Genomic DNA, 27546 nt, shown 5'->3' with positions numbered 1-27546 from the left:
AAAAAGCCAAATGTATATCTATAGATTTAATTGCAGGGTTCGACAGAAAATGTAACAAGCCTGGCCACCAGGGTTCTCCTCTGATGAAACAGAGTTTTTTTTTTTTTAACTAGCATCTTGAACTGTAAAAGACAACCAAAATGAGATACCCTAATGAACTAACTAGCTGAAGCTCTGAAGTTCAGTATCTCAAGCTTTCTTTGAAATGAGATCCTCAATCAGGTCTGCAGCATCTTGAACTGTTGTAATACTCTGAGCACTGTCTTCTTCCACGGAGATACCAAACTCTTCCTCAAGTCCCATGACAATCTCCACCTGAACGAGAAAGAGATCCAACAGAAACAATATAACCAAATCAGTGAAACTTGTATTGACAAAATTTACAGATTAACATTGCATAAGAACCTGAAAGCTTTGTTCAGTTAAACTTCTTAAATCATAAACAAATGCGTTCAGATATATAACTAAGTGTGTTCCTGGGAGAAATCTGTTATGTCCATGGGGGCTTTGGTAGAGGAATAACAAGAGAACGTTTCTGCTCTTAGTGCTATCCCTTAAAGATATTTATTATTTTGTTGATAACTTGTGAGATTGGTACATCAATATGCCTTATACCAACTATGATAGCCATGCAAATAGGCTAGAATTAAGGTTAAAAACATAAGCGAGCTATTAAGGATACTCCTTTTGTCCGAGAACTCCAGGAACAGTGTATAAATATGGTCATACTTGTTTCTAGACATGGATAGTGAATGAAACCGTATCATCGGGAAGGGAAAGCATATAAGTCTAGCACCTAGCAGCAATCAATTTGAATTAAACTACTTTTTATCCTACGTAATCAATCTAAATTCCTCTAGACCATGCACAGGGATACAAAAGTGCTAAATTAGACAAATTGGCATCAACCAAGGATTCTAACTAATCTTGGCTGAAGCCAGACCGGGGTGGCTCAAGGGTAAAATTAGTAAAGCTTTTGCTATAGGATCCCAAACTTTTGAGGCCCAAAACTTTTGAGGATGAATTTTATAATTTTATTTTAATAGACAATATTGAAGATTGTTAGAAGTACAAAATTTATTTAATAAAAGAAAGGAAAAACGTATCTACATTTAAGAGAAATATTTTAAAACTTTGAACTAAATTACTCAAATTTTCATATTATTAAATAAAGTTTTTACAACAACATCCAAGTTAATGTATTTAAAATACATGGTTAACATCTTGTGAACTTGAATTAATCTTCACAATTATAAACATTACTACTACAATGTGAAGTAAAAGGCAACAGTATCAAAAATAAAAGTCAAAACTAATGTTTTTTTTATGTATGTGTATACTTAAGGCCTCAAATTAAAATTTAGACTAATTATATTGAGTCATCCTTGAAGTCAAACTGAAATAGGTTAATTGTCGTAACTATTTTTGTAGAAAGGATGGAGACACAATATGCGTTTAACATTTTGCCTTATTGCCAAACTACATACCGTATCAAGAGAATCAGCACCAAGCGCAGCAAACTTTGATTCTCCACTGACTTCAGTATTAGCCGAAAGAGCCAATTGTTTCTTCACAATATCACACACTTTGTTGACTGTTTCTGGCTTAGCCTGCAGAGATAAAACTCTCATTATTGTTAATAATCTGCATATGAAAAAGAAAAAAAAAGTTGCATTTTAAATTACAGACCACAAAATTTCAGGTCACATATAAGTGGAAAAAAGAAGACAATCTCAAGATAAAGAGGTTAATCACTTAACATTTGCAATAAATATAGTGTTAGTGCCAGTATTGTTGAAAATAATCACTTAACCTTGCAGTGCTTTCTTGAGTTTATTCGGATATCATAACTGGGAAGGTTATTGCATAGTATGAATGAAGGACGGACCTAGTCTATTTGCTCATAAAGAAAACTTGCTTTCTATTATTCTTTTAAAAGAAGAAAATATTTAAGAGGAATAATTCTTGAATGAAATACGGTTTTTGACTTTTTATAACGATCTAAACAATAATAGTAAGTTTGAGTGGAACAAAACATTGGAAAGGATCTCTGTAATTATTCCGTTTTCCTTTTTATTTTTCTCTATAATGAATTTCTTTTTTTTTCTTTTTTTTTTTTTTGTGCCTTTATCAGAGCTAAGTCCACAAGCAAAAAAATAAATTAGAGCTAAGAGCTAAGATACTGCCTGAAATAAGTAAACCTTCCATGATGAGATATTATGTCAGGTAGTAACCACTTTATTTGAATTCACTCCCTATAAATTTATAAATGCTATTCACAGTTGAATTAGTGATCTCCATAAATCTACTCAACATGACTTAATACCAAATTCACAAATTAAATGCTCCAATTGTTGGAGCTTAAAATAAAACACGTCATCAGCTTTGCTCATAACAAAACAGGCCGTATGGGAATGAATCACAACAGCCGTGGCTAGAGGTTAACTAGAAAACACAGTATGCAATAGAGAGTAAAACACCCAGTTACGAGACAATACCGCACAAGTAATACTGAGGCGACGAGTGGCTGGATTCAATCTGATGGAAGAGAAGCTTATGCCCTTGAAAGAAAGAGATGATGTCTTCAAATTCGCGACACGGTTAAGTGCCTGCATAAACAAGAGAACAAAATATATAATTAAATGCCTGACACAGATCAGGGGAGGGAGGGACTAGGATACTGTTACTCAATCTCTTATATCTGAAATCATGGCCTTAATATATGGCAAAGAATTATACATTATTTGTGAAGAGTGAAATCTCGAGTAAATTGATAGGACAAGTAACTTCTAAACACAAACAGATTGACACACTGACATTATTTGTAGTGTTTAATGTACATCTAAAGAATTTTCACACCATCTTCATCTCTGCTGTAGCAGGTAACATATCTTATTTTCAAGATTTTAAATCTCAAATTTCAAGGAGTATCACCTGTGAGACCTGATTGTGTAAATAATTATTGACAGTGACGGCGCGTAAAACTTAAAATCATTAGAGAGCAGTAAAATCTAACATGTTTCATTCACAAAAATCATTCAAACACAATCACATTCCAATAAACTGAATATCAGATGCACAAACAAAGGGTTCCCTAAACGAAATCGATAAGCAAAAAAGAGAAGGAGAAGATGATAGGAGGTGAAGATCGAACCTGATTTGGCATCAAGGAGCAGGACATGGTAGCTGATGAGGTTGTAAAAGAAGCCATTGATGGAAAGAGAGAAAGAGAAATGGGATCTTGAAATCAAGAAGGTGACGGAGTGCACGAGGAGAGTGTTGAGAAGCAAGAGGGATAGTCGTGATAGGACTATGAATAAGTCATCCCTTATTATAGGTCCGTTTTATTATTGCGGGTTGGGTGTTAGTTGGATTGTTGCTACATAGATTGTATCGAATTGGTGTTTGGACAACTAATCCTACAACAATTTAGTTCTTCTCTTCTTCTTTTTTATTTATTTATTACGCTTTCCGTCCCAAAATTACCATATACGTCCATTAAGAAATCAATAAATATAATATGCAGTTTAATAAACTATTCCTATTTATTAGAAATTCTTGTAAAATTGAGCATTATTAAAAATACTAAAAGCAAAATTGAAAACACATATTATCTTTATTTTTTAAGGCGAAACTTATTTTGAGACAAATGTTTATTGATATTGTAACACTTATTTTGAAATAGAGTATTTATGTACTTACGTATTTATTTATTTAGTTTTATTACGATGATGCCATTGTCAAATTTCTGAAAATGCTTTGTGCACAAACTTTCTAGTAATATTTTTAAATGTGATTTTCTGAAAACATTGTGTTCAGATAATTAGTTCTATAATTCTAATATTCAGTCTTCATCCATACTTATTTTTTATTTTCAAGGAAATACCATAAACTTATATTTATCAAACTACGTCTCATTAATTTAACTTATATGTCTCTCAAATATAAATATAACTCTTAAAAACCTATGTGTGTGTGTGTTTTAAATTTTGGCTAAATAGAAATTAAATTAAAATCTATCAAAAAATATTTAAAATCATTTCCATAGTTAAATACTAATACTAATTGCCCAATGAATCGTAATACTGTCTTTCTCCTAATTTGATATTCAAAGTATTTTTTGGAAAGGTTAATTGGTCAAACAGATTTTTCTTAAATATTTGGTCAGACATAAACTGTTTTTCTCCAAAAGTATTTTTTTTTAATAATTATTCTAACAAATAGACTTTTTAAAAAATAAATAGTGTTTAAAAATTTAGCTAAACAGGCTCTAAGATTCAAATTTTTGGTGTTTCGATATATTTATCAAAGATATTTATACTTGTTTTCACACGTACTTTATCCCTGACCATTTAGTTGGAGACATTACGTGGATTGATCCTGAATACATTTTGAGATTAGAGATCTATTCAATATTTGAATGAAGGTATCAGCTAAAATTGAAATAAATTTAATACAATAATCATGAAATTATATATTTCATATAAAAGATGAGACATATAGTAATCTCAATTATAATCTCAGAATAACTTAATTTGATCAAATGATCGCTTACTATGGTTAAATATTGAGACTCAATGGAACGCAATCCACACCTCACTTGTGAAATTATTTTAGGTATATTATGAAATTACTAGACCCCACCTAATGAGATTATATTGAGTATATTATTGTACTTAAGCCTGGCAATGGGTTCAAACCGGACCGGACCGGACCGGACCAGTAATCGGTTAGTAAATCGATCGGTTTCCGGTCTAAAAATCGGAACTGGCCACCGGTTCCGGTTTATCGGTTTCAAACTGGAAACCGGACCGGTCCGGTTTGAAATGTTAGAAACCCCCCCCCCCCCCCCCCTTTTTTTTTTTTTGTTTTTTGTATAGTATAGTATTTATTAATATATTGTAGGTATATTTACATAAGTTTATAAGTAAAGTTTATATATTTACTGACTAACAGCATATATATATATATATATATATATATTAAGTTATATGCTTAAGTTATACTACATATACCTAAAATATACTAAGAATATACTTATATATATATATATATATATATGTTTAAGTTATATCTATACTATACTATATATGTGTGTGTGTAAGTTATATGTATACTATATATACTTATATATGTTTAAGTTATATGTATTATAACTTAAGTTTTTTCTAAGTTTATAAATTCCTATTTTATAAATTAAGTATATTTATATTATAAGTATATTCTTAGTATATTTTAGTTATTTTTCAAGTATATAACTTTCTAGTTTTTAATTTAAGTAGATGTATATTATAAGTATATTCTTAGTATATTTTAGGTATATTCCTAACTTAATATAAGTAAAAATATGAACACAAGTAAATAGAAGAAAGCTCAATGCGCCATATATTTTATTCATTCATGGATAACATTTATTTGCAACTTGTAGTTTTTTTTAACTTGCAAATAATACATGAGTTGCAAAGAAATAGTAGAATAATAAAATCAAAAAGTGTCAATCATTTGGCTAATATCCGCCATATCATATTCGGTCATGGAGATATCTTCAAAGTCTTCCATTTGATCCAATCCACTTGCTATCAAATCTTCAATCTCTTCCTCTTCGCCTTCTACCGCTTCTGAGTTTTGGTTGCATCGCTCCGATCTAATCCAATCGCGAATGCACACTAGTACTTGCAAGCTAATTAGATCTAATCCAATCACGAATGCACATTTGGCTGCATCAAATAAAAGTGATATTTATCAAAATTTGCATTATGAGAAGGAGTTGGATGTGAATGTAAAACTTTTAAATGCGACAAGCCCTTTTTGCTACTTTGAGAAGTAGTAGGGCGTGGAGCAACGGGTGTAGCACTTTCTTCCAAATTAGAATAATGACTAAAAACTTTTCTAAACTCGACATCAATGGAGAGCTTGGCTTGTTGTAAAGATGGTTCAACTTCCTCGTCAATTTCTAAAAGGGTATAAATTTGACCAACCAATGCTTTAGTATAAGACATTTTTAAATAAGGATTTAAAACAGAACCCAATATAAATAAAGTTGGGATGGGAAAAAATACTTCTTAAATTTTGTTGTCATATTAAAATAGCCGCTTGATAACTGGATTTATTTTTATACTCTTGTAAAACTCTAGCTATTTCCGCTAACTAGGCTAAAATTCCGGTTACCGTGGTATAGAATTATCATGAAAAAGCAAGAGTTGCATTATAAAAATTTTGTAAGAGTTCAACACATTCCTAAACATCTTCCCAATCGGTAATATTTAACCAATCATCATAATTCGTATTAAAATGGTTGTGAACTTGTTGTATGGGAATCCTATAATCATATGCTTGTTGTAACATAATGTAAGTGTAGTTCCACCTAGTGTCAACTTCTACTTGAATTTTCCTAGGTCTAAGGTCATTTTCCACACAAGAATTCTTAAAATCTCTCAGTTTTGCCCTATTAGCACTACAAAAAAGAAACGTAACCGCATTTCTAACTTTTTGAATAGAATCTTCAAAACACTCAAGACCATCTTTAACAATCAAGTCTAAATGTGACAACTACATCTCACATGAAAAATATATTTTAGCGGAAGGTTTAATTCCCTTTTTAAAAGACCAATCGCCTTTGTATTATTAGAAGCATTATCTAAAGCAATACAAAGTGTTTTTCTATAAATGTTAAAAAATCTCATAATAGTAGACATTGAATCCGCTAAAAAATTTCCATCGTGACGACCTTTCCCTTCATCATATAAAAAAACTATAATTCTTTTTTGCATCACCCAATTATCATCAACCCAATGACATGTAATAGCAAAAAAATCTAATTTGTTAAGACTAAGACCCAAATCGGCGGTAAGAGAAACACTACAATTTAAAGAATTAAATACATGGCGCAAATAAAATCTATATTTTTTTATAAAAATCTATAACATCCGCTCTACAAGTACTTTCTAGGAATACCCTCAAATAACAGATTATAACAACGTTGAATATAAGTAACAAACCCCAAACCCGAAGGAAAAGAAAATGGTAGAGCATCAAAAGCAACTATTTTAGCTATTTCTACATGCTCTTTTTTCTTGTCATACTTAAAAAACCGGTTCGTGGGTCTATCGTCCTTTGAATACTATAACACCTCGTGCATTCGGGCTAAGATTTGTTTCATAAGACGGAGGTATAATGAACCCAATTTGAGTAGTGTATAAATGGTGCTTGAAACCCAATCAAGACATGAGAAGAGCCTTTGGGCAAAGCAAAGTTGAAAGCCACTCTACGGGGCATGTTTGCAAGTGAGTTTGTAGAAGGTCTTACTTCCAACGACCATAACCCCTTTATTAATTTGGAATTTGGGAAAACTTCCTTGATGAAAGTTGTAGCCCTTTGAAATAGTTTTCCAACGGTATATTATGGGTCTTGAACGGAGCTGTGTACAAAACGTTATGCCCGTTTTACTAAACAGTGTTCTGTCAGTTTACGGTGGAAACATACGGACCGTAAATATTATACGGTGGAACATACGGACCGTAAAAATTATACGGGCCGTATATTCCAGCCGTATAATTGGTCCAGAATGTCCAAATCACTGGAATGGTTTTACGGTATGATATACGGTCCGTACAAATTATACGGGACGTAAAATTGAGCGTAAAATGGGTCCGAAAGTAATTTTAAAACTTCGTTCGAAGGCTTTTTCACTTCATTCTTCACACCCCCAAGCCCTAGAACGACCTTCTATTCTCTCCCATCATCAAGAGCATTAAGTTAAGCCTATTCTAATCATTCCAAGTCAATTCTAAAGTATATCCTTGTAATCGAAGCAAGAAATCATTGTTCATAAACTAGGGTTTTCAAGAAAACCCATCTCAAGGTTCAAGAATTCAAGATTTTGGAAATCTTCTTCAAAGCTCAAGTCTTTAATTCTAGTTTTGGAGCGACTAAGGTATGTAGAGTTACTATCTACGTGTGGGAACATCATCGTTCTTCCCCACGCCTCCTAATCCATAAAGTATGAAACTTTACAAAACTAGGGTTTCTATTCTATACTATGCTCATGATAACCCTAGGTCCATGTCTATGACTATATTATGTTTGAATTGCTATTATTCTATCATTGTGTTCTTGATACTCATTATGATTATTGAGAATCTGTCCGTAATCCATGAAAACCCATATTTTGTATTCCATGGGTTCTTGCATGCATGTTTTTAAATAAGATGATTATTTCATGAATATCTTATATGTCTACAAGTTTTCATGCAACTATATTAGATGATTGTTTTCATACTATGATACAAGATACATAAATGCTAAATACAAGTTATTTCATGAGACCATGTTTACAAGTTATTTCATGAAACCATGTTTACAAGTTACTTCGTGAAATCGTGATTACAAGACAAGTACAAGTTAATTCACGAAAATTTTGGGCTTCTTAGCCAACTATATTATGTTAATGTTTTTGGGAGTTGCACAAATTACCGAGAAGGCTCAGATAGCCTGAAACTACGTAGCCACCGTAGGACAAGGATCGCTCCGCCCAGATAAGACGATACCTTAATTTTACACTGAATGGATCCATCAGGCACGTTACCACCTTATACTCTGGCAAGGTATGAGGGCTCTGCTGGTCCGGCGAGGTAACAGACTCCACGTACCCACGTGGTGATTTACCACCTTATACTCTGGCAAGGTATGAGGGCTCTGCTGGTCCGGCGAGGTACCAGACTCTACGTACCCACGTGGTGATTTCACATGTCGGTTTATGAAATGCTCTCCCTACTTATCATGTTTTACTTATGTTATGTATATATGTACTCATGCTCATGCTCATGCTCATGTTCATGTCCAGGTTTTCAGTTCAGCTCTTATCATGTTATTCCTTGTCCCGTGTTATTTCTTTCAGTTGCTTTACATACCAGTACATTCAATGTGCTGACGTCCCCTTTTATTGCCCGGGGGCCTGCATTTCACGATGCAGGTACTGATATACAGGACGACACATCTGCTCAGTAGGACAGCATCTGTATCAGCTTATTGGTGAGCCCCATCTCATTCGGGGTTTAGTCAACTTTTGTTTTATGGTTAGTCATGCATCTAAGGTATGCTGGGGGCCTTGTCCCAGTAAGTATGTTTTCCAGTCAGACTCATGATAGAGGTTTCATAGACTAGACAAGTCAGTTATGTCATGTCAGACATTCGGAGTCGTATAGCCATTTTGGCTCATTCATGTTATATTCCGCACTCATGTTTAAACAAGTATTTTTATTAAGCATTATGACTTACTACGTTTTATAAAGGCTCATCATGCATTCACGTTATATTCCGCTTACGTTATGTATCATGATAATTCAGCAAGTCATGTGGTTCGCTCGGTCACATGCAGTCAGGCACCGAGTGCCGTGTTACGTCCAGGCCATGGTTCGGGGCGTGACAAATACCCCCCACATTTGAACCCGTTTGCTCTCCCCAAACATCAATATGTTTAATTTTCATATGATTATTTAGTGTACCCGTTCCACCATCCTTATTAGTTTGTTGCCTAAAAGCAAATACTTGTCCACATATGGTACATTTAGCTGTTTGGCTTTCCTTATTCTTAGTCATAAATTTTCAAATTTTAGCGGTTGGCTTACGAGTTCTTGGCGGTTTGTCTTGTGTATGTGATTGTGCAGGACCTGTATTTCCTATGGGATTTTCGGGAGCTTGTGTTTCATCATCATCAATTTCATTAAAAGTGTCGGCATAATGTTGTTGCATTACCTCATGATCTAAAAGTGGATTATTTCCACCAACATCAATACCTAAATTAGGTGTTTCGTTTACAATTGTTTCCTCATTAAACCCACCCCTAACAATACCACTACTACCGGCACCACGTCTAAATCTCTTCGCTATTATTAAGTAGAATTAATTTAAATCAAACTCAAATAAATCACAAGAAAATAAATTGCAACAAATTAAATTGCGTAAATTAAATAGCGAAAAATAAAGATAGAGTTGGAGTGAAGGTACCAAATTGCCGGACTAATTTCCAACAAAGTGAAGGCGGCTAGAATTGCAAATCCACCAAAACTATTTCGGATTGTTGCAAAATCACCAACTCTATCAACAATATTATAATTGCAAAATTAATAATTGAAACTAGAATAAAACTTTATAATATTTAATTGAGAGAAATTTAAAGTGGCTAATTGTTGCAAATTAACGATAATTGAGAGAAATTGAGAGAAAGAGAAGAGTGAATTGGTGTGGATTAAAATGGAAATGGAGAGGGGTTTATATAGGGGTGAGAGATGGGTTAAAGTGTTAAAAAAAGTTTGGGGGGGGGGGGGGGGGGCAAAAGGGGTGTTTGGAACCGTTTGCCAACGATCATTTTTGCAAATGGACCGTTGGCCAACGGTCCAGCCCATTTATCCAATGGCTACATTAAAAAAAAAAATTAATTTTGACCGATTTAACCGGTGTAGTTCCGGTTTAATCGATTTCGGTCCCAACAAAATCAAAATCGGACTGGTAGGTTATAAACGGTTAACCGTAACAGATAAACCAGTCACACCGATTTCGGTTTCAATTTTACCAGTCCGGTTATCGGTTTGAACCGGTAAAATCGGACGGATTGCCAGGTTTAGTTGTACTCAATGAAATGCAACAGTACCATTTTGGAATGGGATGAGAGGTAGAGTAGATTATCACGCCTCGAGGTGGACCTAAGTTTAGGTGGGTTGCACTGACACCATAGGTTTGGCAAAAAGTTTATATATGTATGCCGACAATTCACTTGTTTTGACGGTTGTTGCATATTATTTCATAAGTTTGCACTAGGATTTCATAATGTGTCATATTATAACGTACTGTATTATACCATATCGTTATGATAAATATAACATTTGAACAGATTATATTATTTTCTGTCGTTTCATAATGTTACGTACAAGCAAAATGAAAATAAAATTATAATATTATTCATTAAATATAATATTATTCATTAGAGTTATTATACAAAATGAAAATAAAATTATAATATTATTCATTAAATATAATATTATTCATTAGAGTTATTATAACAAAAGGTAAAACAATTGATGAAATAGAATTATTAAATAATTAGTAAGCAATAAATAAGAAAAGAAATGGTCTCATTCAATCGAATAAATATACGCTCACTGCCAAAAGATGTGGTGGAGCGGATGAGGCTGCTCCTTCCTTAATCAGAAGTCTCGGGTTCGAGCCCTGTGTATGGAAAATTCCTATTAGGGAGCGCTTCCCCCCAAATGGAGCCTTACGCGGTGCGAATTCAAATATAGTCAGGCTACCGCACATTGGATGAGAAATCAAAAAGAAAAAAAACTAAATACACTCTCCTACTCATCATACTCTATGATAATGTGGACATTAAAAATTATAGCACAAGTCTAGTTTTGTGTTTGGCAGGTTTGGCAGCCTATAAATCTCAAGTTTAGAATATTATTTCTTCTTTCCTTTAAGAGAGGTCATGAAAATATTATACAGCCCAATATAGAAAATTAAGGTTAGCAACTCAAGAAAAATGTAACATAGACCGTTAGAGTTTGAAATTTTAGCGTCTTCTTTTCTTGCTAACTCTAGATGACTGAAGTAGCTTACAAAGTTTACCCTTAATATAGGTGTACGAAAATATACAAAAAGGCAAAGAATTATCTTAAGGGAGAGCCTCTCGAATTCCCTTCAGAAATTGATGATTCAACATTGTCCAAAGAAAGATAATACTAAAAATATGGTTATTTTAGACGGATATCCCTTTCGACAATCTGACGAGAATATTGAATTCCTATTGAAATTATAACGAAAAAATGTTGAAAAAGTGATGATCGAAAAATATTTTTCACGAATTCTTAGGAAATTTTTCCGCGCATAGCTTACTGAAAGTTTAGTTAAAATTCTTCTGAAAATTTCAGTGAACCTGTGGACAAAGACATTTACATTTCACACGGACTGTGGGAACCCGTAAAAAAAAAAAAAAGGAAAGATCTTTCCTCTTAATATTTCCCACGGATTCTGCCAGAAAAATCCAAATTTTCAAAGGAAAAAAAAAAAGAGAGCTTTCCGACGAATGTTGTGGGAAAAAAGTAATCAATTAAATGCATAAACATAAATGTTTTAGATTTAAAACATACAAATTAAAATTTCAATATCCAATCAAAACTCTACTCCGTCCAATTTATAAATGGTATGTAACATCCAAATATATACAATCCAGAGAAGTGAGCTAAAAACATGAAAACCTCCAATTGAATATGATTATCGACGACCTATAAATTAAATATGTTTTTGTTAGAGAATACATTTGTCCATTGACTGTATAATGATTTCCGAAGAAGTTAATTTGTAGTGTCCATTATCTTAAGGATTTGACTTGAGTAATTAGGATTTTTCACATGGTACCAATGCAAAAACTTGGTGAAGCCCTAAAAACTATTTTCTCTCTTAGAGTTCTATCGCTCTAAACTTCTCTCACAAATTAGACCACGAAAGCTAAGGTTGTTATCACCCTTCTTGCCCCCGCCACCCTCATTCCTCTCCCTCAGTCAGTCAATCAAAATTTTAGCTTATCGAGTCACTGACATTGCTCTAGGCTCACTTATTATCCCGTTGAATCTAATTTATCTCCCTGTACTCAAGGCCCCCTCATCTTGAGTCTCCTCTCTCTCTCTCTCTCTTTCCTTTAAAAACACACACACACACACAAAAAAAAGGTGGAATTTAAAATAAAAAATAAAAATAAAACTACAATCCACATGTAAATCCTAAAACCGAAGGGGATTAAGGAATATTGTTGTCCCTCATTGATGATGTCAGGGCTCCCAAAGAAGTTTATAATGTTCTATATCACTTATCCCATTGCCTTAACCTTGTGGCTTATAATTAGATGCTTCGGTTCTCTCACAGCTTAAATCAGAGAAAAACTCTGAGTCAATTCAAACAAAAAGCAGTTCAAACCAAGTCTCGTCCACACAAGGCTGAATGGACTTTCTGGCTTTAATTCCATCAATGCCACTGTTGATCACTTTGTTCATGTTCAGTGGGTGATCCAGGAACAAAAGGTACAAAACCTCGTCCCCCCAAAACAGGACGCATGAATGCATTATCGAATTTTCTCCAGTAATAATGCACTGTGTGCGAAGGGGTACGTCGGAACATCCGCAAGCTATTGAGACGGGGAAAATTGTATTGGGCTCCTCCTAGATCAGCTTCTGATGAGTCTTGTCCATTGCTTACTAAAAGTGGCATATTAATGAAGGATTTTGGGGACCCTGACTCACAAGAAATTGATCGAATTAATTTTTTGGATGACGGTAGCAATAGTCTAATCAATGGTTTTGTCATCAACCCAAAAACCTGTAAAAGGCCAGGAAAAAATAAGTTATTGCAAAGCACATAGTAACAGTTTTTATGTTTTAACAATAAATAAGTTAAAAGATTGCTAAAAAAGAAATTCAAAATAAGTAAGAAAAATGCGCATACGGAAAATCACAACAAATTATAGTGTTATAAAATCAAAATTAATGAAAAGTTTGTGAAATGATGTCTAAAGGAAAGAAAAAAAGGCGAGTCAATTCCTTTTATGGTTACTCAACTTAAGGAAATTACTAAAGTCATTTATCTTTTCTTTATTCCCCATATGGTCATTGAAGTTTATGTATTTGCCTTATAAAGTAACAAGAGCCAAAAGTCACTTTAAAATAAAAGAAAAAAGGGCCAAAGTAGTCCCTTAAGTTTGGACTTTGAGTTAAAACATCCCTTATTTTTTAACACCGGACAATAATAGTCCTCCAACTCTTTCTTACTTCGTAAATTAAATTGTGTTCATCGTATATGTAAGTTCATTATACAGATTCATAATGTTTAAAAGTAAGAAGAGTGTTAATGTAGAAAGTAAAATAGGTACTAAAAATTTTAAATGAGATAAAGGGAGGAACAACTATGTTCGAAGTTGCGAGAGCTATTTAATTTTTTTAGCAGGGTTGGAGGGGGAAAATAATTCATTCAAATAATATTACAAGAATGACAAAAATAATATTTGAAAACTTTAAAAAAGTTTAGTACACCATAATGATGATATAGAATCTTCTTATTTTATGTGATGATGCATAATTTATATTATTATGATGATGTCCTTCAATATGCACCTATGTTTTTTTCTTTACGAAAATCCTTTATGATTAATTTTTGTACATGAATATTTTTCCTATTAGGACCTAGTTTTTTTTTTTTTTTGAAGGAATTCATCGTCTTCCTTATTAGTTATAAATGTCCTAGCCATAATTTCTACCGTAGAAGAAACTAAACTAATTTAAGCTATTTTGTCAAAATAAAGATTACTCATAAAATGAATAAATAGAAAATATTATTTTATTGTTGAACTCCTTAGTTTCTAAACAAATAGAGTACATATAGGCTATTTCATATTCTTTTTTTAGTCGTGATAAAATGAAAAAGTTTTTTTTTTCCATTTCTAAAGTTATTAGTCACAATTTTTTGTGTGTTTCCTTACTTTTAATATCACAATTAGAGTTGAACTAAAATTGTACTACTTTGTATCATTAAAAAGGTTGTTAGTGTTTTATGTTAAAAATTAAGGACTGTTTTAATTGAAAATTCAAACTTAAGGACTACTTTAACCCTTTTTCTTTTATTTTTAAAGTGACTTTTAGCTCTTGTTACTTTGTAAGACAAATATATTAATTTTAATGACCATATGAGGAACAAAAGATAGATAAATAACTTTACTAGATAATTTGCTTAAGTTGAGTGACCATTTGAGAAATTGACTAAAAAAAGGCACGAGGAGTAAAACACTCTAATGTGTTTGCTACGATTCTCTTCGACATGGATATTTTTTCACAATAATTTGGTAGGATGTTCATGAGATTCTAAGTTAAAACCACTTCTGCCACTTACCAAGAAAGGGTTGAGGTTGTGTTGAAATTGTGTTGAAAAGTAAGAACAACTTTCCAAATTACTATTTGGTCCTTTTCATCTTTAAGGTACGTTGGGTACAATATATTGTGGAATCTTTTCCTTTTTCAATTTTAGTTGTTTTAAATTATAAACAGAATATCTTTTTGTGAAAAATATTGACACATGATGATGAAGGTACAAAGGGGGTAGGTCATTTCTTTTGAAAAAAATATTTGAACTCTTAGGAGCCGTTCTTACTAACATTCTTTTACTAGTACCGATATCTATCGCCAAATATTGAAATCAGCGTTTGGATATGTAATTTGAATAATTTGGAATTTCAAATCATGATTTTAAATTTTTTAAATATAAAAATTGACCCATAAGTTTATATTTTATAAAAATAGATCTTTAAGTTGGTAGATATATTTACCAATCATGTTTACCAACCATTTATATCAAATATTAAAAGGTCTACAAGTTGGTAGTATATTTATAACAAATTTACTCTTACCAACCATTTGGGAGATTATATTAAAGAGAGGTTACACTACTACTCATGTTCAATTTCCCATTTTATATATTGAACTAAAGTTTGATCAATTGATGTTGTATTTTTTAGAAAGGCTTTCTAATAGCGTATTAGTTTTGTTATGAACTATGACTAGCTCATTTAGTAAGATTGTTACCAAAATAGGTGAGTACATATTAGTTTTAAATAATGACAATTATTTTCTTTTTAAAATTAATACAAATAAAATTTGTTGTCAAGTGACTTGTTCATATTATACCACTTGACTTAATATCAAGCTAGACTATCTTCCTTTTAATATAATATAGATATTTTATCACGTGCCATAGCTTTAAAAGAGAAAAAGCCCCTTGTTAATGAACTTTGAAAATGGCTGGTAGGATAATCATTGTGGATGTCCAAGTTGATCAAACTAGCTTTCAATTTAATTAACTTATACATTCGCCTCGCGATCGTCTTCATTTTAATAATAAAAGATCTTGTATAAATTGTCTTAATAGAAGTCATCGTTATGGCTAATCTTCAGTTTTTCTTTGGGTAACAAAGATAACTAATCTTCAGTTTGTTCATTGTTGATAGGTGGCTGTAATATGGGCCGACATTTGGGGCCGATCCATAAATTTTCTGTGCTAAAGTTCTCTTTTTTCTGATGATCAATAACAACTTTCAAACCCACAAAATACATTCGAAGAGCCCGTTATTCCTAAGGGTAATAACTTACATAAATACTTACTAATAGTTTTTAGGCTTCTGATCAATAGCAGCTACTTTTTTCTTAATCACATTTTGTAGCTATGTTAATTTCGCGTGTATTTGACTGTATTCAAATATACAGTTGCAAAATACAGGCTGCCAAATACATCTATGTTTTATTTGTTTTGCGTGTATTCGGGTTTATTCAAATACACAGTTCAAAATACATTCAGTCAAAATATATATGTATGTAGATCAGTCAAATACATCTAGTTTGAATCAGGCAAATACATATGCCTTATATTTACACTCAGAAAATGACGAATATAGTCAAATCTGGAGATCTAAGAAATAAAATACGTTCAGATCTTAGATGCAAGAAGCAGAAGACGCCCTGGATTCCGGCCAGAGATGTAGAAGTTCCTCTGGAAATTGAGCAAATACATTTAGATCTGAGATACAAGAAGGAGAAGAAGCCGTGAATTCCGGCCAGAGATTCTTTGGTGGCGACCAGAGATGACGGAGGGGAGACCCATCGCCGGCGTAAAGAAAATGTAATCAAGATTTAATAAGAAAAAACAGAAAGTTTTGATCTTTATTTATTCTGAAAACCAATGATACCGGTAGGATTTTTTGCCACAATCAAAACCCACAAGCTAAAAAGAGCAAAACTTTCAGCTACCTTTCAAGATTAGTCAAATGCAAGAAAAATCAGAGACTTTTCCTTTTTTATTTTAGAAGAAATTGAAACCGACCCACAAAGCAAAAACAAACCAAGAAAATATTAACCACGAGTTTCGGGCCAAGAGGTGATGTGGGAGATTCTTCGCTGGCGGCCGATGATGGAGGGAGAAGAAGACGACGTCCTCGTGCCTTTTGAAATATGAGCTTTTGAATGCTTGAATACAATATAGCTATGATGGGTAATCGGAATACACAATATAACTACGGATTGTAATTTATTTAAAGTGTAGTTATTATATTTAAATACCTCTAATAGTTAATTACATGTAAAAATTCCCATTCCTAAAGTACATGTAGGAGGTGAATAGTAGTTTCTCTCGCCTCAAAGTTATTTTAACTATGTTTTTAATTATTATTTTTAATTAAAATGAATCTCTTTCAAATCAAATTATACTCGTTATACTGAATGTCTTGCATTGCTTGTTGGTTGTCTATTTTCATTATTTACTGCTCTTCTGCTAGTTGAATCTTACCACGGGAGTCTGAAGCATCTATAAGTTTAAAATTTATTTCCAATGTTTTGACTATAAAATCAAAATTCTTAAAATTTGAATCATTCTTCAGCAAATATATACAGGTTCTAAATTCATCGTCTTATATTTGCACGCATTCCTTTACATGTTCTCAACTTTATAGCAAACCATATTTTAATTATTTCATACTTCTCATAATTAAATTTGTGACTTCACTAATTTGCATAGGAAAAACATCAAACAATTATTCCTTCCGCAACGAGAAGCTTCGTATCATGATCCAAGTACTCGTAATTCAAGGTCCATCTCCCACTGAAAGTAACAAGAAGACAAATTGTTTTCATCCTGTATTCATTTAGTTTTAGACGAGTCATAGGGCAAAACTTAAGACATTTTTGCTAAAGTTAAGCTTCTTGGAGCGCAATTTCAGACATTTGTGCAATTCAACCCTTATTTAATGTACAGAAAGGGTAAAAAAATGTACCTAACCTATTGGATTTGACTAAAAAAATACTTCATATCATTTATTGGGCCAAAAATGTCTTTAACATTATCTTTTGACTTAAAATATTCCTAATCTATTAAATTTGACTAAAAAATATCCCCCTTCCACCTCTTGAACCAAAAATGCCCTCCATATTATTTTGGGAAAAGGCATATAATTTGGCTGCCAACAATCAAACGTCCCAACTTTAAACTAAATTACCCGAAATACACTTTAGGCCTAAAATAAAGACAAAACGATAAATTTGATTCTCTTCCTTCCCCCTCTTTCTCAATTTGGGCCTTTTTTCTTCTTCTTTTCTTTCTCTTTCTAAGTGTCAGTTTATGGTTCTTTATTTGGCCCTTTTCTTTCTCCTTCTTTCTTTTATTCTCTTTAAGATTCAATTTGTGGCTTTTGCTTTGGCCTCATTTTCTCTCTTCTGGGTTTGATTTGAGTATCTTCGTCCCGATAACTCTAATATTTTTTATGATTGAAACTGTTTATGGAAACAAGAAAGGCTCCTAATAGGTTGCTTTTGATTGATATTGATTAACTAATACTTTTCTTGATGTTGAAGATGATGCTTTAGAATTACAGAGAGGTTGCGGTATGAAATTCTCCTTGACCATTAAACTCTTTCTTCTTTGATTATGATAGTCCCTGACAGCTAATACACCAGTTTGTCAATCCTTTTCGGCTTGCTTTTAAGAAATATTCCCAAAAGATGGATAATTAGTGTGTATATTATACACTGAGTATATATTGATTATACATTTATTATACGGAAAAGGGCCAAAATTATCCCTGAACTTTGAAAAATAGTTTATTTATACCCTTCGTTATACTTTAGGGCCAATTATACCCTTACAGTTATACTATGGGGTCAATTATACCCTTATGACTAACGGCTGTCACGTGGCATCATCCCAACCCTTCAAAATTATTTTACCCTCAAATAATTTTTTACCTACTAAAATAACTCAACAATTTTTTTTCCAGCAAATATAATACGAAATTATTTTTATTTTTTTTCCTGGAAAAAGTATCCGTATTATTTTTGCTCGAAAAAAAAATCGGATCGGGTTGAGTTATTTTAGTGGGTAAAAAATTATTTGAGGGTAAAATAATTTTGAAGGGTTGGGATGATGCCACGTGGCAGCCGTTAGTCATAAGGGTATAATTGACCCCATAGTATAACTGTAAGGGTATAATTGGCCCTAAAGTATAACGAAGGGTATAAATGAACTATTTTTCAAAGTTCAGGGGTAATTTTGACCCTTTTCCGTTTATTATATATAAAGAATGTGTGTATGTGTGTGTATGTATATATATATATATAAGGGTCATATTTGCCCTTGTACTCCTACAAATAAGCTACATTTGTCATTCGTTATACTTTTTCAACGTATTTGCTATTGTCGTTTAACTTTAGGTTCATATTTGCTTTTGTACTTTAATTGGAAAAAAAACCATATTTATTCCTACGGCGTTAAATCCCCATGTCCCACTTTACTTGTTCCATGTAGCGGCTACGTGGAGCCTGCATGACCTTTTTTTCACTTAAATCTACTAACCCATTTAATTTTTTTTAACCCATATGTTCGACCCGACCCACTAAAAATTTAAAACCCAGCCATTTTCTTTTCTTTTCATCTTCTTCTTCTTTTCTATCTTCAATACACCCCCTCACCCCCCACCCCTACCCCACCCTGACCCAAGCTTCAAAAAATTTTCTTGCATGTTAGTTTTATTCTCTTATATTAACCCAACCATTATTGTTGAGTGATATTTTGCTCTCTTAACATTTTGATTTGGAGCTTCTCACTTTTATATTACTACTTAATATAAGGGTGAATTCGTATTTTTTATTGTCCTCACAAACTTTTGATGGGGCCTCCTAGAAGAAATTCCTACTATATTCCAAAGCTTAGGCTGTGAATGTGATGTTATCTTAAAAAGACAACTCAGGCTGTGAAGGTTTGTACAGTGAGCTATGTAAATGGTACCTTGTACTTGGTCTTATCTAATACCATCACCATTAGCTTCTAAATAAACATGTGTATTTACTAAGGAAATCACTATAGTTGTACTTATCTATTTTTTTTTTTTTGGTTTTTGACTCAGTGTTCGGTATCTGTATTGAAGTCCTACTAAATTCAGATTCGCACCGCGTAAGGCCCATTCAGGGGAAGCACTCCATAACAAGGATTTTTTTCATACCCAAGGCTCGAACGCAAAATCTCTGATTAAGAGAGGATTAGTCCCTTCCGTTGCATCATATCTTTTGTTGGTTCTCCTTTTCATTTCACTACAAATTTGTCCAATCTTTTTAAAAGCCATTCACTCCAATAAGTATAACACCTAGCCAGCATATGTACAACACGTAAAAAGTTTTAACTGCAACATTGAATATCTAAATGAAGATACGAGGGGTTGCTCACATGGTAAGCACCTTTCACCTCCAATCCAAAGATTGTGGGTTCGAATCATCAACGGAGCAAAAAGGGGTGGGGGGAGGGGTGGGGAAGGGGGAGCTCATGGCCTTGGGTTGGGGGGTGTGGTTTAAAAGAAAAAGGATATCCAATTGAAGACCTAATTTGATCTCTATCTCTTCATACCTGATTTTTTTTCCTTCTAAACGGAAACAATATTGCTATCATGGGGTTTTAAACCGGTTGATGCTAGCTTGCCAATTTTTCTACTATCACTAGGAAAGTTATTTTCTCATTTTTAAGGAACTTATTTTTCTACAAAACCAAATATGAAAAAATATTTTATGAAATGTTTTCCTCCATAACGAACACACTAAAAGTGTGCAAAATCCAGTTTAACTGGTGAACCGAACCGAGAAAAATGTTATTGATTTATTTGTATTAGGTTAAAGGTTTTTAAATGGTTTTGTAAATATGTTTATTGGACTATCGGGTTGGTTTTTCGGTTTTGAGGTTTTAGCTAGGGCTGGGCATAAAATACCGAAAACCGAAGTACCGAACCGAACCGGCTATTTCGGTATTTCGGTATTCGGTAATTCGGTAATTCGGTTCGGTATTCGGTACTAAAATATAAAATTCGGTATTTCGATTTCGGTATTCGGTATTTACAATTATACCGTTCGGTATTCGGTAAATACCGAATACCGAAATTAAATTACCAATACTATACGTCTGTAGGGCCTAAAGGAGTAAAGGCTAAAGGCCCATTGTAAAAATATTTTAACTCCAGCCCAATTCCGTAAAAATCAAGAGTTAGAGCCCAAATCCGTTAAATTACCAATACCAATATTTTAGGCTAAGAGGCTTAAGAGTTAAGACCTAACACTTCACTACTTCAGTACTTCACCAATCACCACCTTCATCTCATTTCCCTTTCTATTCATCCCTGTCGTCTTCATCCAAAGCCTGTGATTTCTCCATCTTAATTTCTGATTCTGCTCCATCTTCGTACCTCCTCCTTCTTCTTCTTCTTCCGTGAGGTAACTGCTGAATTTTTTTATCTGCTGTTCTCTGTCTACTTACTTGGGTCCTTTCTTGATTTTTTTTTTTAATCTTGTGGTTCATGTTGGGAGCTTGGATATTTATTGTAATTTTATTAGACTAAGGCGGGGAAGGTTAAAGATTAAGGTGTTTCAAGGTTAAAGATTCGAGTTCAAATGGGAAATCTGATGGAGTTGTGAAGAAGAAAATAACATCTAGAGTTGTTGATAATAACAAGGAATCTAGTCTTCTTCCTCCTATGTCTTCTCCTCATCGTTTTAACAGGTAATTAGGATTAAATTTTTTGTTTTTTGTTTTGGCTGTTGATGTATGTGTCAGTTTTGTTTGATTGTTAAGAAAACTTAGAGTGAAGATTGAGAAAGATGCCTCATTTGTGTTAAAGATTTGATTTATTTTTTATTTTTTATGTTTTGGTGTTGATGTATGTGTTGTGTTGATAGTGATAGTGTTTTGTTTGATTATTAAGAAAATTTATATTGAAGATTGAAAGATGCCTCATTTGTGTTAAAGATTTGATTTTTATGTCAGATTATGAGTAGTTTTGGTTTCTAAGATGGTGTTGGTAGAGATTTCATGGAAGCTGCCTTGTATATTTCCATATATTTCCAGATTTTGAAGCAAAGAATCATTCTTTGATTGCATAGGGGTTTTAATAAGTCCATTGTATGAGAAATAATTGGTGGCTTCTTTTTGTATATCAAAGGAATACAACAAATTATTGCTCAATTTGATGAGGTATCTGCCCTGGATTACGTAAAGGTGATTTCGATTTGATGTCTTACCTGTACATTAGAAGGAAATGAAGTTCATTAGGTTTTTTTGGGGTTCGTTTGTAAACTCATTAGATCTGAAGTTAGAGAAGCATCGATTATTATGGAGACCAAATTGAATTGTTTCTGGTGAAGCTTTTGCTTCGAATTTCAGTGATTGATTTGCAGATTTTCCTAGTTTTGCAAGGGATTTTGAGGTTTTAGCTGTTGTTGTGTTTTACCTTTCTGCACAATATTGCAGTTTCTTGAAGATTCCAAGTCCTGAAACAGAAAAAAAAATGGATTTGGTTACCCAAAAAGTAAAATATTGTAGTACTAAATTTGGTGGTTCCTGTTTTGGCAGGGATTTGGGTGTGAATAGATCTAACACAAACGAGCATCGTAAGACATCAACTTCGTCCCCCGAAAAGGAGGACAGATATTATACGACAAGAGGGTCGGTAGGCGTCGACGATAGTAGCAAGTTATTCATTGATTCAAGGGAGGAAAAGAAAAAGATGGTTTGGCCAAAATTGCTTGTTACATTGTCCAGTAAAGAGAAAGAAGAAGATTTTATGGCCATGAAAGGTTGCAAGCTTCCTCAAAGGCCCAAGAAAAGGGCTAAGTTGATACAAAGAACCATACTTGCTGCTGTGGTGGGGAACCAAGCCATCATCACTGGAACCTTTTCAATTATTAAACAATGCTCCTCTTTGGGTTGCTTTCCTAAAGTTAAAATAGTGAATATGTCATCAAAAATACATGGACAGATTTATATTCCAGAGATCAATTGGACCTTAATGTTACTGTGCTTGGCTGTTACTATTGGCTTCAGAGATACCAAAAGGATGGGCAATGCTTCAGGTATGGATGTAATGATATGAATAAGGGAGACTAAAAGTTTGATTTGTCGAAATCATTTAACCTTCTTAGATCAACTGTTAAAGTTTATAGTCTCTGTCACAACTCTCTTTAGTCTTTACACTTCTGTCCTAAAACAAAATTACTTATTGGATCTGTTCGGTTATATATACTAACAAATATTTCCCTTCTAAACGTTTCAAATATGGTATTACCGAATACCGTACCGAACCGAAGTTTGATTTACCGATTCCCGAATTACCGAACCGAAGTTTGAAAGTTCGGTATTTGGTATATACTTTGAATTACCGATTACCGAATTACCGAACCCGAACTTTGAAAATACCGAACCGAATACCGAACGCCCAGCCCTAGTTTTAGCTAAAGGTTAAACCGATAACCCAATAAGATTATATTAAAATTACCTTTTGATCTCTAATTATATTAGTAACTTTAGCTTTTAAATACAAACTCTATTTCCTAAATTCTTACTTTCGTTCCAGGACCCTATTTCCGCAAGCGACACTTTAGTTCTCTCAAACTCGACCAGAAAGAAAACAAGTTTGTTTTAGCTATAACGTCTTTGGATTTGCTTCTGCTTGTAATTTGTGTACTTTTATGCATAAAGGCAATGTATATGAACAAATGAAAACAAAAGAAAGAAAAGAAAAATATTTTCTTATTTGTTAAACCGAAAACTAAACCGTTAAGGACCTAAATTGATTAAAACCGATAACGAATATCTTAATTGATTTGGTTATCTCTTAAGAGTGTCTATAAACCGTAAATCGATAAACCGACCGATACGCACCCTTAGAACACACCTTTTATTTATTTTAAACCTCCAAAGTTTTACTTCTTTAGTGAATATCAAATCTTGTATTTCTTTGTATTTGCTAATTCTCATTCCAAACTTCCTTCCTCATAAAGAATTTACTTTTTTATAAATTATTCAATTATGTGACTGAAAAACTCTAATAATTATAAAGACTTACCAATAAGATAATGATACACGCGCCAATAGATTAAATTAATTATGAAATTGAAAAAAATGTAACATAAGTGATATTTTTTTAAAATTGAATTTACTACTTTTGTAGCATGAGGGCCTCATGCAACCAGTGGCGGAGCCACATGTAGTTGAGGGGTGTAACCGACACCCTTTGTCGGAAAATTACACTGTGTAGCTAGGTAAAATTTTTATTTTTATGTATATATATATTACTTATTGACACTTCTTGACTTCTTCGTGAATTTACTTCTTTATATTTTGACACCTTTAGTGAAAATTCTGGCTCCGCCACTGCATGCAACTAGTTAGTATAGATATAGATAGATATAAATAGAGATGTTAAGAGAGAGTTATTACCTTAACCCTTAAGAAGCTTTTGTGGGAACAAATATGTCTCACATAAGAAAATTAAACATTTCTTTCCCTCAGCGTCAATTTTTTTTTTATTATCATCATTAGTATTGAAAAATGAGCGAGTCGAATCAGATATGGTGGATTGAGATGGGTTAGACAAAAAGAGAGATAAAAGCGGAACCTCATGTTTTTTAACGCGAATAAAACATGGGTTGAGTGTGGAGGCGTATCTAGCTTTGTAAACCGGGGTTCCATCGAACCCCAAACTTTCGAAGCGGAGCATAAATTTATGTGTAAAAAATTACTAAAATTGTAATAAATAGTAGAGTAAAGGGTCAAAAACACACCTAAACTATTACGTTTTTTTGTGTTTCATACTTGAACTATCCTAAGTGAGCAAAACACACCTAAACTATCACTATACAGTTAGCAAAATACACCTGGACGTTGACTAGACTAAATGTTTCCTCACTCACCTAAAAGCGAGTGAAGCAAAATTTTATCAAAACATTTTGGTCCATTTGGCATAGGTAACAGCTATATTTTGCTGACTCATTATTATTTTTATTTTTAAAAAATTTTCAATTAATTCTTTAAAACCCTAAGCTCTCCCCTTTTTTCTTCGTCATTTCTCAACACCATTTTTCTTCATTTCTTCTCATCCTATGCAGTTTTTTTTCATTTATTTCTTCTTCATTATATTTAAAACCCTAAATTTTTATACAAAATCCCCAATATTTTGTGACATGAAGAACCCTAACTTTTTTTTTTTTTTAAAGAAAATCAGCAACTAATATGGAATCCATGATGAAATTGAAGCTTAATGGGGGAAAGCAAGACACCAGCCACAACAGAGATGAGACCAATGTCGGAGAAGAAGAAAATATCTGGTGTGATTTTTTTTTTTTTTTACAATGACCGGTGATTTCTAATTTTACCCAAACATATTACCCCTTTAAATTTAAACCTTTTATTTATCCATGTGGAATAAACTTCTGCCACAGTGGAATTATTTGTCCACGTGCAGTGCCACGTGGCACTATTTTTAAACAAAAAGAGAGAGTGTAGTACACACACCATAGTATATAAGTCCATGTGTGTTTTGCTAATTGTATAGTGATATTTTAGGTGTGTTTTGCTCACTTTGGATAGTTCAGGTATGAAACACAAAAAAAGTGTGATAGTTTAGGTATGTTTTTGACCTTTTATTCTAAATAGTAATATGAACCCATAACTTTAAAAATATAAGGGGTTCAATGCTAATAATCTAAAGATTGAACCCATAAAATTTAAATTCTGGATCCGCCTCTGAGTAACAGATAATACAATTAGGTACCATATTACCCATATTTTTTGCTCAATAAAAGAATGGCAGTCAAAGTTACATATATACTTCCTTAACAAAATTTTCCTTTAGTTTCCAAAATAAGTTTAAACTAACGTTCAATTTGAAACAATAAATGAGTAATACTAGTCAAATTAATTTCCACACGGAATCTTAAAATTTCGTTTCTGCCAGATCTGTTATTTTCAATTTTTGAACCAAGAATAAAAAAAAAAATAGAAATACAAATGAGATCGACAACATTGGAATTTAATTTGGAGATGAGATTTTCAATCAATTTAGAATCCACTAAAGTGGTGACTGATGACTGAAATGCTACCGCTTACCCGCTGTTTGGATGGTGGTTTCCCATGGTTCATTAATGTATGGTTTTCTATGAAATCATGTTTGTTTCTATTTATCTTAAAATTATGTGGTGTTGTAAAACCGTGGTTCATTTCATGGTTATATAACCATGAAAAGTCCCAATTTTTGTAACCACGGATTTGGTGATTTTTCCGTAGTTACATATTTCATTTCTCCATTATACTCCACTCCACTTCCACCCTACCACTGACCCCCACCCCACCCCTGCCCCACCCTCCACCATCCATCCCACGCCATCCCTGCCCCACCTTCCACCATCGATCCCACACCACCCCCACCACTCACCCCACCCCACCCCTCACCACCACCCAACCCCACCCCCACCCTCATCCCACAACCACCCACCTCACACCACCCACCCCTCCACCACCCCCACCCATTACCTACTTATATTTTAAAGTTTCTATTTTATTCTTTACCTGAGTTTTATTAATATATATAAACTAATTTCTAATTAAGAGTTAAGGGTATTTTAGTAAACTTATAAGTTATTATACAGTACCATACAATCAAACCAAACAATACAAATGTTATTAAACCACAACAAACGATACAGTCTATCCAAACATGATGTTCATTAATATAGTACAATATAATACAACATCATACTATACCATACCATACTGTACATTAATGAACCACGGGAAACCACCATCCAAAAAGGGGGTTAAAATTTCCATCGTCCTTGTAATTTCCACAACTTTCCACAACATGAGAAGAATATGGAGAAAAAAACAAAGATGAATCTAGAAGAACAGAGAAGTCCTTGCGGATTCATGAGAACGACTTGTCCTTGGTTCGAGGGGGATAGTATATTATAATGAAGCGTGGATACGTAATGTGGATGTCCAATCCATACTCGCCCTTGGTTTGATCTGATTTTAATAAATTTATTATTCAATTCATTTTAAAGTGACGAATACTTGAAATTTCAATTTTTTTTTGGATTTGGTCATAAATGCGAAGCCAAGAATCTTAATGTATAAATTCTGGATCATATTTTTTTTTACTTTCTATTAGGTCTGAATAAATTATTAACTTAACATTTATTTCCTCCCCACACCCCCAAAAACCCAAAACCCAACAATCATGTTTTGCCAACTCTACTATGTGTAACAACAATATATCCAGTATGCTACTGCCCACAAGTGGGGTCTGAGAAGTATAAGATGTACGCAGATTTTGTCTTTAGCTTAGTGTGGTAGAAAGACTATTTTCGATAGACCTTCGGCCTGAAAGAAAAGACAGGGAAGTGACAACAAATAGCAAGGCAAAAAGCATGATATCAAGAGAAATATGACAACAAAACTAGCACGATAAAAAGCAAATGAAGCAACGGGTAGTAACGCACATCGAAGAAACGAAACTACACGATCACTATCTAATATTAATGGAGACTATTCGGCTACTTACTAACCCTTTAGCTTAATTTTCGATTTACATGCTTTTATATCTAGAATCATGTCTTCAGTGAATGAAGGTATGTCTCGTACCATCAACGCTACTAT

The 27546-nt window shown here is 33.2% G+C and overlaps 2 protein-coding genes across 2 annotated transcripts; one reads left to right on the top strand and one right to left on the bottom strand.

Annotated features, from left to right (window-relative positions):
• Positions 1-3321, bottom strand: LOC132642000 (acyl carrier protein 1, chloroplastic-like). The gene is made up of 4 exons (XM_060359199.1): positions 3155-3321; positions 2499-2609; positions 1488-1610; positions 1-315 (listed from the first exon to the last, which is right to left on the bottom strand). The coding sequence occupies exons 1-4, from the start codon at positions 3209-3211 to the stop codon at positions 190-192; spliced, it is 417 nt and encodes a 138-aa protein (XP_060215182.1). The 5' UTR covers positions 3212-3321; the 3' UTR covers positions 1-189.
• Positions 3322-21469: 18148 nt separating this feature from the next.
• LOC132615758 (potassium transporter 10-like) lies at positions 21470-23138 on the top strand (the record flags this gene model as incomplete). The annotated part of the gene is made up of 2 exons (XM_060330357.1): positions 21470-21615; positions 22465-23138. Coding segments are annotated over 2 exons (666 nt in total), but the record flags the coding sequence as incomplete, so codon positions are not given.
• Between the last annotated feature and the right edge of the window lie 4408 nt (positions 23139-27546).

The sequence above is a fragment of the Lycium barbarum genome, chromosome 1, assembly GCF_019175385.1.
Source record: "Lycium barbarum isolate Lr01 chromosome 1, ASM1917538v2, whole genome shotgun sequence".
In the NCBI taxonomy this organism is placed as follows: domain Eukaryota; kingdom Viridiplantae; phylum Streptophyta; class Magnoliopsida; order Solanales; family Solanaceae; genus Lycium; species Lycium barbarum.
This window is presented reverse-complemented; position numbering and strand designations above follow the sequence as displayed.

What these genes read in the sequence shown, in the direction of transcription:
- LOC132642000 (XM_060359199.1), bottom strand. Translation starts at nt 3,211, where the DNA reads ATGGCTTCTTTTACAACCTCATCAGCTACCATGTCCTGCTCCTTGATG. An exon ending in GCTCCTTGATGCCAAATCAG is followed by an intron (nt 2,610 to 3,154) that starts GTTCGATCTTCA and finishes TTGTTTATGCAG; the next exon opens with GCACTTAACCGTGTCGCGAA. An exon ending in GTGCTGATTCTCTTGATACG is followed by an intron (nt 316 to 1,487) that starts GTATGTAGTTTG and finishes TTTCTCGTTCAG; the next exon opens with GTGGAGATTGTCATGGGACT.